This window comes from Panthera onca, chromosome C2 (assembly GCF_046562875.1).
Source record: "Panthera onca isolate mPanOnc1 chromosome C2, mPanOnc1 haplotype 2, whole genome shotgun sequence".
Lineage (NCBI taxonomy): Eukaryota > Metazoa > Chordata > Mammalia > Carnivora > Felidae > Panthera > Panthera onca.
Window position 1 is genome coordinate 15,936,226 of NC_138347.1, and position 15,447 is coordinate 15,951,672.

Here is a 15,447-nt window from a genome sequence, read left to right on the forward strand (position 1 = left end):
TTTTTCTTGAACAGAGTTGGCAGTTCCTCTCTATTTTGGTATACTTCCCTTGTCCCTGTCCCTGGGCTCACCTCACAGAAGGCTGAGGCACCAGAGCTCAAACTTTTCAACAGATTTCAACAACTCATCAGATTGGTAATTTACAAAATTTGGTCTTGGCAAACTGGATCAACACATTTTTCATACTGGAAATGGCTTTCTATAAATTTAGTTTCAGCAATTGACCTAGAGTCAAATAAACACACTACCTGGTTTTTGTGGCCCTCCATAAGTCAGTTCCCAAAATACTTATCAAATAATACTTACTAGCTGCCAGCACTCCAGTCAGTACCATGCAATGAGTATTCCTTGAAGATTCAAACTTGGTTAGAGGAATGGGTGGGGGCGGGCGGGGGCAGACACAATACATTATTTATCTTAGTAAAAAGTTGGAGGCAACCTATGTGCCCATCACTACGTGAATCAGTAAGTGCAATATGATACATATGATGCAATACTATGTAGAATTCAGAAGGAATAAAGTAGAATTAACAAGGCAATGTGAGTAGATCTTAAATGTAAAGGTGGTTAAACACCATTCTGTAAAAGGAAGGGAGGTGTATGCAAAATGACCTCCAAAAACCAAGGCCCTAAGACTGAAGGCCAATGAGTCCAGCTTGACAAGAAATGGTTTATTAGGGGGACTTAAGGACAGAAGGGACAGAAGCGTGTCTTGGATGGCCACAACATGAGTGCATCTCCACAAGTCCAGCTTTCCTAGGACCTACTTTTTTACAGCCCTGGAGGCTGGGAGTATATGCTGCAGGACACTCAGGAGGAAATACCTGAGAACAGTTGTATCTCCAGAGGACATCAAAGATGTTATGCCCCAAGGATCTACCTAAGGGTGTAGTTAGGCCAAGAGAAAGAATGGGGAAAGATGGCCTGCGCTCAAAAAGGCTTCAAGTCACAGAGTGGTCATCATGGCAGATTTGTCCAAGATGTTTTAGTCTGCTTCGCACAAACACAAATAAGAACTAGAAAGGTATTTATAACACAGGGCCTATATTGGATGAACTCTTATGCACCTCTCCAGATTCCACCCCTACTGCCCATTGTCGTGTCAGTTGCCCTGTAAATACCAATCCTTCCTTTGCTGTCACAACAGTCAGATGGACCAGCTGTTCATGTAGAGTGAGTCCTCCAGTCACTTCCAGATGTGAATGAAAAAGCCTATAGAGCAAAGGATCTGACATCCCTAGAAGCCTTCAAAGGGGCCAGATGATGCAGTTACTTTTAGCAGGACCAAAATGCTGAAACTTTTTCAGTCTTTGTACATTATTTTAATTTACATACCACATTTCTATGTACAGATAATCTCAAGTGTAACATACAAACAATGAAATTAAGTAGCTTTATAAGTTCTCTTCCTTGAGACCTTCTGTCAAACTTAGACATTAGATTATTAAGACAGCAAGAGGGATGCCTGGGTGGCTCAGTCAGTTAAGCAGCCTACTTCAGCTCGGGTCATGATCCTGCGGTTTGTGAGTTCAAGCCCCACATAGGGCTCTGTGCTGACAGCTCAGAGCCTGGAGCCTGCTTCAGATTCTGTCTCCCTCTCTCTCTTCCCCTCCCCCACTTGCACACGTGCTCTCTCTCTCTCAAAAATGTTACAAAATTTTTTTAAGTAAAAAATGTTAGAGGCATAGGAAACATGGCTTCCTTAGACTATTACCAATGATTACATACTTGATATATAAACATCCTTAATAGGAAAAACTGCTTGTACATTTATTCCACAATGACAATCTATCACTGTATTAATTTGATCTATATCTTGAACTGGACATAATCTACAAAGAAATAATGTCAAATTCTGAAAAGAAACTATTAGTACCAAATCAAACTAAGGATAAAAGTTCAAAGGATTATTAGAAAATAAAAGTGTGGGCAGGAAACATTGTCCACATGTCCACTTTTATTTGTAAAAGTAATTCCTGTACAAACAATTCTTAAGTAATTTTTTAAAAAAATTGTGGATTGTAAAATTAATCCCATCAATCCTAGTTGATTTGCACTAACAAAGTCAAAGTCACTGTTGTCATCTGCACATTAATTTGATAAACTTCATTTTAACACAAAACTGCATCTGCTGCTGTGCAGAACTGATGACCACTTTTAGCACTAATATAAAAACTTCCAGACCTTTTATGAAAGCTGTAGAGTAGGATATGAGAGAAACCCAAAAATATGTCATTCGTGAAACTCCATAAAGACTGCAAGGCAGCTAAGAGTTTATGGCATTTCAGGACTGATGCGTGTTGCTTCCTAGGCACCCACCCCCTACAACAGCGATTACAACTATTTAGAACCAGCTGAGCCCATAAAAATTCTGCAAAGGGACACAATAAGCCTTCCGCGCGCGTAAGCACAGTTTGGCAACCTGCTCCCGGCAGGATGGGGGCGGGAGGGAGGCACGTCTTTTGCCATCCCCACCAAACATCAAACATCACAGTCGGAACCCTTCGAGGAGCACGGAAGGCGAGCGACTGGCTACCTGCCGACACCCAGATCCCCAGAGGCCTTCAAATGCTCCGGGGCTTTGACCGACACCGTGGCCTTCCACTGACCCTGCACCTGGAGCGCGCGGCTCACCTGGAGCGCGGCTGGCACGGACCTAACGACGCTTCGCGCAGGCGCCCCACCCTTTTACCCACTTGCCTGGAAACTGCTAGCCCGGTGTCGGGGACCTTAGTGAGTGTGGGAGCCCGTGGGGCCGGTCGCGGAACCTCAGCTACCAGCGCTGCCTTGCGGCTGTGGGCGGAGGCTTTGGACCCAGGGCTGTAGTCCTAAACTGCGGGCTCACCCTTCTGCTGGGGATCTCGCAGCCAGACGGGGGCGGCCGTGCTGCCAGATGGGGTGCTGTTGTTGTTGTTTTGTTTTGTTTTTAACACTTAACTATCTTTGGGAAAAGAGGTATCGGTCTGCATTCTTCTTCTGGGTGTCTCCAGGTTGCCGCAGCCGGGAGAATTGGTGGAACGATGCTCTCTGGGATCCGGGCGGTGTGCAGTCGAGGTCCACCATGTCTCCAGATTTTAACCAGGGAATTACCTAAATGGAGGTTTAATCCACCTCCAGCCCCTCACCCTACCCCCCACATTTGGCTGTTTGGATTTTGTAAATCTCTTCTGTCTTGCTCCCCACCCCCATATATAAATGCGTATGTAATACATTTTTATTAGAAAAGATGATCATTATAGGAAATGTAGACATAACTGGATATAAAACTCACCCTAAGGGGCGCTTGAGCGGCTCAGTCAGTTGAACCTCAAACCATTATTTCTGCTCAGGTCGTGATCCCAGGGTCGTGGGATCAAGCCCTTCCTTGGGCTCTGAACTGAGAGTGGAGCCTGCTTGGGATTGTCTCTCACCCTCACACTCTGCCCCTCTCCCCCACTGGCACATGCCTGCATTCCATCTCTCTCTCTCTCTCTCTCTCTCTCTCTCTCTCTCTCTCAAAATAAATAAAACCCACCCTAAGTCTGCCCCCAAGAAGACATTTTCTATTATATATATTTTTTTTACTTATGTGTATATGTAGTATATTCTTTTTTTTTTTTTTTTTAAGTTTATTTAGTTTTTGAGAGAGAGAGCGTGAGCAGGGCAGGGGCAGGGAGGGAGAGAGAAAGAATCCCAAGCTGGCTCTGCACTGTTAGCATTGAACCTGATGCAGGGCCCAACGGCACCAATGCTGTGATAATGACCCCCAACTGAAATCAAGTAGGACTCTTAACTGACTGAGCCACCCAGGCGCCCATGTGTTACTTTCTTTTTTAAGCAGTTAAATTATACTGCACATACTGTTTTGTATTGCCTTCTTTCATTAAACAATAGATTTTGGGGCATCTGGGTGACTCAGTGGTTAAGCATCCGGCTTCAGATCAGGTCATGATCTCCTGGTTCGTGGGTCTGAGTCCAGCGTCTGGCTCTGTGCTGGCAGCTTGGAGCCTGGAACCTCCTTCAGATTCTGTGTCTCCCTCTCTCTCTGCCCCTCCCCAGCTCATACTCGTTCGTGCCCTCTCTCTCTCTCTGTGCCTCCCCAGCTTATACTCGCTCGCGCTCTCTCTCTCTCTCTCTCTCTCTCAAAAATAAATGAAACTTTAAAAAATAATAATTAAAAAATAGATTTTAGATGTCTCAATGACATAGATTTTTCAACAACATTGTCAAAGAGAATTGTATTGCTGAGTGTACTGCAATTCAGCAATTCACTGTTATGAGGTCTTAACCTTTTTTGGTTTTTGTTTTATTTTTGTTTTCCAATCAACAAAGGTATGGGCATCTATTTTCTCTTCACCTTAGATTTCCAAAAGTGGAAATTCACTCTTAAGCCTTGGATTTGTCTTGTTAAATTGTACTTGTGAAAGATTAACAAATGAAAATTGCAATTGTTCTGAATTTTCCTTTTCTCTAGATTTTTATCAACACTGATTATTATTATTTTATCAATTTTATAGATGAAAAATCTGCATTTTATGTTATTTTCATTTAACTCTTAGGGTGGGTCAATTATATATCTTTTGCAGTAAATGCCTGTTTATGTGTTACTTATTTTTACTTAACTGGGCAGCCTTAAAATACTTATTTGTAAGAATTTGTTTAACAGTAAGCATATTAGCCCCCAGTTAATGTTGCAGATTTCCTCATTTGTCTACTTGTCTTTTCTGACATAGGAAAAAAAAAAACACTTTTTAATTTAATGTATTTAAATCCATCAGTAGTTTTCTTTATGGTTTTCTTTCTTTGGGGTATCAACTGAGAAGGCTTTCTGTTGCTTCAAAACCTTGGGAACTTTCCAGATGTAAACTCCCACTGGGGGGGGGGGGGCGCAGCAAGGGAAGGAAGAGACAGGCCACTCTAGGGTAGTAGGTGGTACCTGGTTTTTGTTCGGTTTGTTTGTTTTATGGGAGAATCATAGGGCATTTGTCTCACAGTCATGAGATTGAGTCTCCGGTCAGGCTTGGGATTCTCTCTCTCTCTGTCTCTGTCTCTGTCTCTCTCTCTCTCAAAATATATAAATAAACCTATTTTTTAAAAAATGCTTATCTGGCTTTGTGCCTTTCCAAGGACTGTCTCTTTACAGCAATCCTTTTGATAGATATAGTATGTGGATGTAGTATTATCTCACTTCACAGGTGATAAAACTGAGGATCAGTGAGGTTAAGTAAGATGTACAAATTTGCACCGTTAGTAAGTAGAAGAGCTGGGCTAGAAAGTCAGCATGAACCCAGAACTTGTCTTTTCCCATTATTTCATTTTTCAGGCCAGAAACAGATATCTTTCCATTTATATTTTATGCTCCTCAGTAAATTTTCATGTTTTTCCCCCCACATAGGAAATACACATTTTATTATTTTATTCTTGTTTTTTTCCATTATATTCCCCATTATTATTAGTCAAATCAATACCTGTACTAATACTGGATATTTATTTGAGATCTGACTGCATTTGTAAAGTGTTTTTGAGTACTTCTTTTATAAATATTCTTGTGTTTTTCAAATAGACAGACATAATTTGCCAACAATACTCCAATGGCGTATTTTCCAATATTTATACTACTTATTTGTTTTTAATATATTTTTGTGGTAGTTGGAACTACAGAATCAGCAATCAAGTAATTGAGTGCTGTTTGTTTCCCCTAAGTTTATGTTAATACTTATTATTTATTCGATAACTATTTACCCACTCTGGAATGGATAAAAGTGGACCCAGTCCTCATCAAGTTTGTATTCTGGTTTGAGAGTAAGGCATTTGACAACTATTGAGACTACTATTTCTTTCCGTTTGATAAGTAGAGCGATCCATGAGAATGCATACAACAGAACCTGACCCGGTTGAACTTGGGAAGAGTGTGGGATTTTGGACAGAGGGAGTGGCAAAGAAACTTTCACCCAAAAAGAATAGCCTTAGTGAAGACCCTGAAGATGGAAAGTCTGTGACATGCCTAAGAGATGAAGTAGGCTAGTGGGGCTTGTGATTGACAAGTAATGAACAGAGTGGCGTGACAAGTTGGAGGGGTGGGCTGGGGCCATGTGATGCATGATCTTATAGGCCATTTTTATTTAAAAAAAAAAAAATCCTTCTAGCTGCAGCATGCATCCTAGATTGAAGAGGGAAAATGCACGTTTATAAACCAGTTAGGAGACTATTGCCAAGGAATGATTTGTGGCTTAGACAGTAGAGACGGTGATGGAGTTTGAAATGCAGAAACATTTGGGAGGTACTTAGGAGGTTAAGTTGTTAGGATTCTGAGGGGTTATTGAACAGAGGGAAAGGGAGAGAGGAAAAGGAAGGTTTATTCCAAAAGTGTAGTTTGTGAAAGTGGATTTACTGTGGTGCATGTTACCAAGATAAACAATACAAGACACCCAAGTTTGGGGGTAAAATTATTCCACTTTGGGGAGCTTGAATTTGAGTGTCCAAAAGACTTCAAATTAAGCCCTTTTTTATTTTAATTCTTTAAAAAATTTTTTAAACATTTACTTTTGGGGCGGGAGGGGCAGAAAGAGGGAGACAGAGGATCCAAAGCAGGCTCCACCTTGTGAGCACAGAGCCCGGTTTGAGGCTTGAATTCATGAACCATGAGATTATGATCTGAGCTAAAATCAAGAGCCACCCAGGCACCCCTTAAAATGTTTTCTACTGTTTATTTTTGAGACAGAGCACCCATGACCTGAACCGAAGTTGGTTGCTCAACCGACTGAGCCACCCAGGTGCCTAAGCCTTCCAATAGAAATTGCGTCTGTAGGTCTGGACTGGATATAAATTTGGGAGAAAAGTTGTGAATATGGATGAAATTTCTTAAGCAGAGACTATGGATGAAGAGAGCAAATGGCCTGAATGGAATCCTGAGGGACTCCAATATTCAATATTTGAAAGCTCCGTAGAGGCAAATGAGTCATCAAAGGAAACCAAGGAAAGGAAGATTACGAGAAAAAGTCTGAAAGTATGGTATCAGTAACCTAGAGAGTATTTTATAGATACACTCAAATTTCTGCTCCTACCCCTTACTCCACTGGACTTGTTGAAGCAAATCCCAGACATCATATCTTTTTATCTGTACGTTCCGATGTGTGTCTCTATAAAGATGTATTTAAAATGTTTTTTAATGTTTATTTTTGAGAGAGAGAGCATGACCGGGGGTTGGGGGCCAGAGAGAGAGGGAAACACAGAATCCGAAACAGGCTCCAGGCTCTCAGCTGTCATCTCAGAGTCCAACTGGGGGTTCAAACTCATGAACCGTGAGATCATGACCTAAACCAAAGTCGGATGCTTAACCTACTGAGACACAAAGGCACCCCTCTATTTTTAAGTTTTTGAGGAACCTGCATACTGTTTTCCAGAGGGCTACACCAGTTTATATTCCCATTAACAGTGCAAAAGGGTTCCCCTTTCTCCACATCCTGGCCAACATCTATTGTTGCCTGAGTTGTTAATTTTAGCCAATCTGACCAGTGTGAGGTGGTACCTCATTGTGGTTTTGATTTGTATTTCCCTGATGATGAGTGATGTTGAGCATCTTTTTATGTGTCTGTTAGCCATCTGGATGTCTTCTTTGGGAAAGTGTCTATTCGTGTCCTCAGCCCATTTCTTCACCAGATTATTTGTTTTTTTGGGTGTTGAGTTTGATAAGTTCTTTATAGATTTTGGGTACTAACTTTATCTGATATGTCTTTTGCAAATACCTTCTCCCATTCTGTCAGTTGTCTTTTAGCTTTGCTGATTGTTTCCTTCGCTGTGCAGAAGTTTTATTTTGATGATGTCTCAATGGTTCATTTTTGCTTTTATTTCCCTTGCCTCTGGAGGGAAATACCTGGTAAGAAGTTGCTGCAACTGAGGTCAAAGACATTGTTGCCTATTTTCTCCTCTAAGATTTTGATGGCTTCCTGTCTTACGTTTAGGTCTTTCATCCATTTTGAGTTTATTTTTGTGTATGGGGTAAGAAAGTGGTCCAGGTTCATTCTTCTGCATGTCACTGTCCGGTTTTCCCAGCACCACTTGCTGAAGAGACTGTCTTTATTCCATTGGATATTCTTTCCTGCTTTGTCAAAGATTAGTTGGCCATATGTTTATGAGTCCATTTCTGGGTTCTCTGTTCTGTACCATTAACCTATGTGTCTGTTCTTGTGCCAGTACCATACTGTCTTGATGATTACAGCTCTGTAATAGAGCTTGAAGTCTGGAATTGTGAGGCCTCCAGCTTCGGTTTTCTTTTTCGGGATTGCTTTGGCTATTTGTGGTCTTTTCTGGCTCCATATAAATGTTAGGAGTGTTTGTTCCTGCTCTGTGAAGAATGTGATGTTATTTTGTTGGGATTGCTTTGAATATGTAGATTGCTTTGGGTAGTATTGACATTTTAGCAATATTTGTTCTTCCAATCCATGAGCATGGAATGTTTTCCCATTTTTTCATGACTTCTTCAATTTCTTTCATAAGCCTTCTATAGCTTTCAATGTATAAATTCTTCATCTCTTTGGCTAGTTTTATTCCTAGGTATTTTATGGCTTTTGATGCAATTGTAAATGGGATCGATTCCTTCATTTCTCTTCCTGCTACTTCGTTATTGGTGTATAGAAATGCAACCTATTTCTGTACATTGATTTTATATCCTGTGACTTTGTTGAATTCATGGATCAGTTCTAGAAGTTTTTTGGTGGCGTCTTTGGGTTTTCCACATAGAGTATCATGTCATCTACAAAGAGTGAAAGTTTGACTTCCTCTTTTCCAATTTGGATGCCTTTTATTTCTTTGTGCTGTCTGATTGCTTAGGCTAGAACTTCCAACACTAGGTTGAATAACAGTGGTGAGAGTGGAACATCCTTGTTGTTTTCCTCACCTTAGGGAGAAAAGCTCTCAGTTTTTCTCCATGGAGGATGATGTTGGCAGTGGGTCTTTTGTATATGGTATAAATTTTATCTCAAGCCTTGTTTTTCCATTTTTTAAATTTATTTTTTAGGTAACCTTTACACCCAACACGGGGCTTGAGCTCACAATTCCAAGATCAAGAGTTGCATGCTTGGGGCGCCTGGGTGGCTCAGTTGGTTGAGCTTCCTGTCTCTTGATTTTGGCTCAGGTCATGTGGGATTGAGCCCCACGTCAGGCTGAGTGCTAGACCTGGAGCCAGCTTAAGATTCTCTCTTTCCCTCTGCCCCTCTCCTCCTCCTCTCACACTCTGTCTAAGAAAAAAGAAAAAGAAAAAGAAAAAAGAGTTGCATGCTCTACTGACTGAGCAAGCCAGGCACCCCTATCTTAAACCTTTTCATTTTATATTTGTATTTTTTTTCTTAGTTCCCAATGGCATTAACATAATTACATATTTGCTTTTTTAAATCAGATAGGAATTTAGATGAAAACTCATCCTTTTCAAGTAGAATTCTATGAGTTTTGACAAATGCACATAGTTGTAACCATTACCTCAATCAAGATACAGAATATTTTCATCACTTTCCAGAATTCCGTGTATCTTTGTAATAATTACTTATTTGATTTGATTTCACAATAATAGTACTGACACTATTATGCTATTATAATTACTGAAAATAGTTTAAGAATTTTTTAAGTGTTTTTGTCAGGTATATTCCATATAGATATATAGTCAAATAACTGTGCTCTAGAGTCCACTGAAATAATTCCTCTTTGTGTTACAAAGCCATCAACTTTGTTGATATACAGGTGTATTTGTTTCACTTTGCTTTTTTTAGGGACAGTTTCTAAATTTTTTTACTTTTGTGCTAAAATCTTGTGAAGTATTTGGTTCTGAATTCCAGTCTACAGAATAAGCTATATTTAGAGAAGTCTGGAGCTCAGAGGAAGTGTCCCACGGAACTAGGAATCAGACGTCTCAGAGGAAGGTTCCTGCCTGGCTGCCACTGCTGGTACTCCTGAGGTGCACAATAAGGGTGATAGATTCTTGGAAAAAAGAAAAAGATGCAGAGTGAAACCAACTGCCCCTAAATGAATTGATGCTGCTGGAGCAAAGCAGTGCTGCTGGTTTGATGCTAACAGAACGGAGCAAGTCGCTTCTCATGTCCGTATCGTTCTAGTCCCCACTGTTGATGGAGTCTAACAGGAAGCCAGTTGAATAAAGGAGAAATAGTTTGTATAAAGGGGTGAATGTGTGGACATGAGATACAATAACTAGCAACAATGAAAAAGCAAAATCATTTAGTACAAGATCTGTACATTTCAAATTTTTATAGACTTCCAAAAACTGCACTTAACTTTTGATATGAAAGGGGGGGGATTTAGAGAATATTACCTGGAGCATAACTTCTCAAGTTTTGTTTTTTTTTAACTTCTCAAAATTTAACAAGACCTGGGAATCATGTTAAAAATGCAAAATCTGGGGATGCCTGGGTGGCTGAGTCGGTTCAGCTCATGATCTCACGGTTTGCGGGTTCAAGCCTCGCTTGGGGCTCAGTGCTGACTGAACTAGCTCCAAGCCTAGAGCCTGCTTCCATTCTGTGTCTCCCTCTCTCTCTCTCTCTGTCTCCCCTCCCCCCACTTGTGTTCTGTCTGTATCTCTCTCTCAAAAATAAACATTAAAAAATGCAAAATCTGATTCAATAGTCCTGAGGTGGATCTGACAGTTTGCATTTCTAATAAATGCCCAGGTGATGCTAATGACTGCATTTTAGAAGGTTTAACATTTTGCTATCTTTCCACAGCCACGGCCATGTCATTCTTCTGCTACCATAGGAGAAAAATGCCCCGTTCGTGACTCACACCAGTTTCCTACCCACTAAATAGGGGACAAACCTAGCCCCCGGACAGCGCGAAAGGCAGGATTTGGAGCATCCGTGCTCGGCTTGGCCTCTTATTGGGCATGGATGACGTCACTCGGCCAGGCGTGGCTCTGGTTGTGACGTTTCCCAAGGCGGATGGTCAAGGACGCGGCGGAAGGCGGGAGCGGAAGTGAGGAGGCGGGAGGGCGGGGTGGGTGGCGGAAGGGGAGGGCCGGGGAAGTCGCTCCAGTGGGTCCTTTTCCGGCGCTGGGGGCCGGAAGTTGTGGCCCGGCGGTGTCAACCTGGGAGCTGCAGGCTGGGAGTGTGGCTGAGACCGCGACCATGGGCGGGAAGAACAAGCAGCGGACCAAGGGAAACCTGAGGGTGAGTGCGAAGTGGCCCGGCCGACCGGGAGGAGTTCTTCTCTCGAAGCGGCTGGCTGCACCACGCGCGCGGCCGGAGGGCTTGTGGAGCGCGGTTGTGGGGAGGCGTGTGTTTGCGTGTCGAATGTGACCTCCCGGTTGTGTGTGCGTCCCCACGAGCGGGATGGGTTGCCTTCGAGGAGATTGGGGATTTGCGAGAGAAAAGATGGTCCATGCCAGAGCTGTCTCAGCCTGAGCACAGACCCCAACAGTTTCCATTAAGAAATTGTTCAGTGTCTGTCTCAACTGGAAGGTTACCTGGCCGGGGTAGCAGGGGTTCGGGTGGGGGGAGTGGCGTTAGGAACAAGGGAGTTGGGTAGGAAGCATTTAAAGTGAGCCTGGTGTGCGGGGCATCTCGATTCATGTCGCCCATTTGCTCAAAAACCTGGGGCTCCCCACATTCCTCGGGGTAAAGGCCAAATCCCCTACGATGGTATGTGGCCTGCCTTTGGCCCCTTCCTGTCTCTGGCACCATCTTCAACGTCCTCCTCCTCGCTCCCTCCATCCAGCCACACTGACCTCGTCACCGAGCCTTGACCTTGCCTGGCAGGCTCCCCAACGCTCTTTTGTTAGGTGGCTGCAAATATTGCCGGAGACACCCCATTGAGCTCTCTCATGATCGCCTGGTTTTAAATTGTAGCCCTCCTCCCACTCCCTGTGCTCCTTTCCTGCTTTATCTTACTCCTTTGCACTTAGGACTTCTCACATACCGTGTAATTTACTGTCTCCCTTTATTTACTGTCTTGCTTCCCTGGGATGTAAGTATTATGAAGTCAGGTGTTTTCATGAAGGCTGTTGTTATTCTAGGAGCCTAGGACGAGGATTGGCATAGAGTAGACGCTAGCTAAATACTGTTTGAAGAATACCCACAAGTGGATTAAACCTACATGATTAGGGATGTCATAATGTATTTTTATGGTACTAGGTTTGTTATGGCACAGTCCAATTTTATGGGAGTGCTTTTTCCCTGTTTCTGATCAAATTCTAGTGATATCAGTACAACATTGTCTTAGATCTGTCATTTAGTCTTTTTGGCAGATAGTACCAACAATAATAGTGACTTGCCTTGTGCGGGTACTGCGTTAAACACTTGCATTCTCATTGGATTTTAATTTTTTTATTTAAATAATTTTCTTGTTTTATTTTTTAAGTATTCCAAATATGAGGGAAAGTTGCAAAAATATTAGAGTGACAAGCCTTATGTTCTTTACCTAGAATCACCAGTTGTTAATATTTGGTGACACTCGTTTTCTCTCTCTAAATATGTGTGTTTTGCTGAACCATATGAGAACTAGTTGCATACATCATGACACTTAGCTCCTAAGTACTTCAGCAGGTCCAATCAAGGATGGAGTGATTCCATTCAGTTATTGTTTAGTTCTAGGTAGTTTTCCCGTGTTTGGTTTTTTGTTTTTTTTTTTTTGTTTTTGTTTTTTTCCCTGCTGCTGCTTCTTTTCTGAGGGTAGTTCTTCTATAACAGGGACAGTCTGGAAAACTCTAGGCCCCTTGTTTTAATTTGGAATTGTCTAATTGTTCCTTTGATTAGATTCAGGTTAAACAATTTTTGATAGGAATGCTCCATAGGTGATGTAGCATCATCAGTGGATTGGGTGCACATGATGCTTGCGTGTCTTATTAGTGATGTTATTTAATCACTTGGTTAATGTGATGTCCATTATAAGAGTATCTTTTTCTACTGGCTATTAGCAAATAACACTGGGAGTGGTATTTTGAGACTGAGAATAACCTGTTCTCTCACAAACTTTCACTTAATTGTTTTAGCATCCTTTGTTGATTTCTTGCTGCAATCAATTTTAATGGTTTAAAAACTATATTTAATTTTGACAGTAACCCAAGTAACAGCTTAGTTGCTATTTTTTTTTTTCTTCATTTTAAAGATAATGGTTCGGAGGCTTAGAGAAATTAATTTACCTACGTTCATTAGCCAGGAAGTTGCATAGTTGAGGTTTGAACCTCAGAGTGGCAGTCTTTCATTCAACAGAAGACTTTGAGTACTGAATGCCATGTGTTCAAAGATGATAGACAGATGTTTCTTATTCTTGAACTGTAAGTCTGATGAGAGACCTATAAATAAGCAAATGATTATAATGTATTAAAGAACTATGATACAGGTGTGAGTAGAAAGAAAACAGTGGAACAGAAAAAGAATGGTACTTGACCTGTGGGAGACAAAGGTTGAAAACAAGAGTGTGTTTTGAAAGATGAATAAGAGTTTGTCAGGCAATGGAAAGAAAGAAAAGGTTTTCAGGCAAAGAGAAGAGATTGCACAAATATCAGATTGTGAAGGGCATAACCTATTCAGAGAACTGTGAATTCACTTTGGGACTGGAACGTCAGTGGTGGCAGCAAAATTGGGAGAGGAGGGGAGGACCTGTGACAAGGGAAGAAAAGAGTGTTGGGAGATACGCCGTGGAGGCCAGATGCTGAAAGATCTTGTAAATCTTCCAGAGTTTGGCCTTGAAACTGTAGAGTCAGGATTGCCACCTCAGATACCTCTAGAAGACAGGCACAAAGGAGTGAAGTAGGGGCGTGCCTGGGTGGCTTAGTCAGTTAAGCGTCCAGCCCAGCTCTTGGTTCTGGCTCAGGTCACGATCTCACAGACGGTTGTGAGATCCAGCCCTGCGTCTGGCTCTCTGCTGACAGCGAGGAGCCTACTTGGAATTTTCTCTCTTCCTCTCTGCCCCTCCCCTGCTCATGTGCGCTTTCTCTCTCTCTCTCTCTCTCTCTCAGTAAATAAAAAAAAAAAGAAGCGCATGTAGTATAAGGAATAAAATCAAGGTTCTTAATTTTTGAACTGTGGGTATAAGCATTTAATATACAGTAGAGGAAGTAATAAGAAACAGTAACTATTTTAAGCTCAAAGTAAACATTGAATAAAAAGACACAATTAGCCTATTTTAAAAATAATTTGTTACTTTACCATCGGAAATTGGAAATCTCGTACCTTTCTTCACCCAGTTACCTCTAGCAGCTCTGGTATTTCAGGTCAGTTCAGAATTTAGCCTTGACTCCTTCAGCTTTTAGCATTAACTAGTTTTTTATACTAGTTCATTATTCTGTTTTAGAATAAAACTTTACAAATGGTATTATAGATAAAATTCTGATGTCCCAGTGTCATCATACTTAGTTTTCAACATTGTATTATAATTCACTAACTTCCTTTGTAGCTCTTTATTGATGTACCAATATTGAGAAAGGCGAACTGAATAATGTTAGTTCATTTTAATAAAGTTCCAAAATAGAGAACTTTTTTTGAAATTAGTCTTAAATGCTACTATTTTGAAAAAAAATGTAATTCATGTTATCATTTTCATTTCTGGTCATTCAGTTTAGAAAGTAGCCGAGATTATTCCTTGACAAATGAGTTTCCCAAACACACTTTTGCTAGGTATGAGCAAATTGAATCACCTTTCAGCCATTCTTTTAGAGAGGTCAGGAACAGATGAATACGTGGGTTGTAACGTCATGCTAGACATTGAACTGAGGCATTTTTCTATTAGCTAACAATGGATATGTTAGTTTCTTTAGCAGTTTAAATGTTTTCTTTATCGCAATCTATTAACTTTTTGTACTAGGAAGCTACTATATTGTGTATCGATTTAACAAACCACAGGCTATGGTTCAAAGGAATGTATCATATATCCTGACCATTGTATTGATTTTATGTCCATAGTAATATAATTTGTGACCATTATAGCTCAAAGAAGTTAGAGTAACTTTGGGTATGTAGAAATGAGTGTGTCTGCCCTCAAGGAACTCCTAGTCTTAGAAATAGCTATCATTAGATTGGTCCCATGGTGATTGTTTAATAAATGTTTGTTGAATGGATGAAAAGATATAATTCATTTATGAATCAATTTTATATCATTACATAGTACACATTTGTGTGTATATACTCTTTATACAAATTTGGAAATTAATTTTATAAAGTAGTATTTATTCTTACTGTATGTGATGCATTCTGAGTTTTAACATTTTATTCTATTTTTTTGAAATGCTGTCTTGACCCATTAAGTTAATATCATGAGCCACTAATGGATTGTATCCAGTTTGATAAACATTTTTCTGATGTTTAGCAAACCAGAAAATGGTTCCTAGGATAATTATTAATAGATTCTTAGTGATGGGAACATTGCAGTGGATGAAATCTTAGGCTAGGAAATAAAAAGTTCTTGGGGCTCCTGGGTCACTCAGTCAGTTAAGCTTTCGCCTCTTAATTTCAGCTCAGGTCATGATCTCTT

At 40.9% G+C, this 15,447-nt stretch overlaps 2 protein-coding genes across 3 annotated transcripts in view; both read left to right on the forward strand.

Annotated features, from left to right (window-relative positions):
* The first annotated feature begins 16 nt into the window (after positions 1–16).
* LOC144617400 (uncharacterized) lies at positions 17–10,948 on the forward strand. Its single transcript, XM_078452858.2, has 2 exons — positions 17–2,733; positions 9,807–10,948. Exons 1-2 carry the CDS (start codon positions 2,437–2,439, stop codon positions 9,816–9,818), a joined length of 309 nt encoding a protein of 102 aa, XP_078308984.1. The 5' UTR covers positions 17–2,436; the 3' UTR covers positions 9,819–10,948.
* Positions 10,949–10,979: 31 nt separating this feature from the next.
* Positions 10,980–15,447, forward strand: part of LTN1 (listerin E3 ubiquitin protein ligase 1) — a 61,531-nt gene continuing 57,063 nt past the window's right edge. Inside the window, exon 1 of one of the 2 annotated variants that reach the window (XM_060640339.3) lies at positions 10,980–11,147. In XM_060640339.3, coding sequence (XP_060496322.3) covers positions 11,106–11,147 — 42 coding nt within the window. In that variant the 5' untranslated portion in view covers positions 10,980–11,105. The remainder of the gene's footprint in view (positions 11,148–15,447) is intronic. The other variant, XM_060640340.3, reaches the window with a different exon arrangement.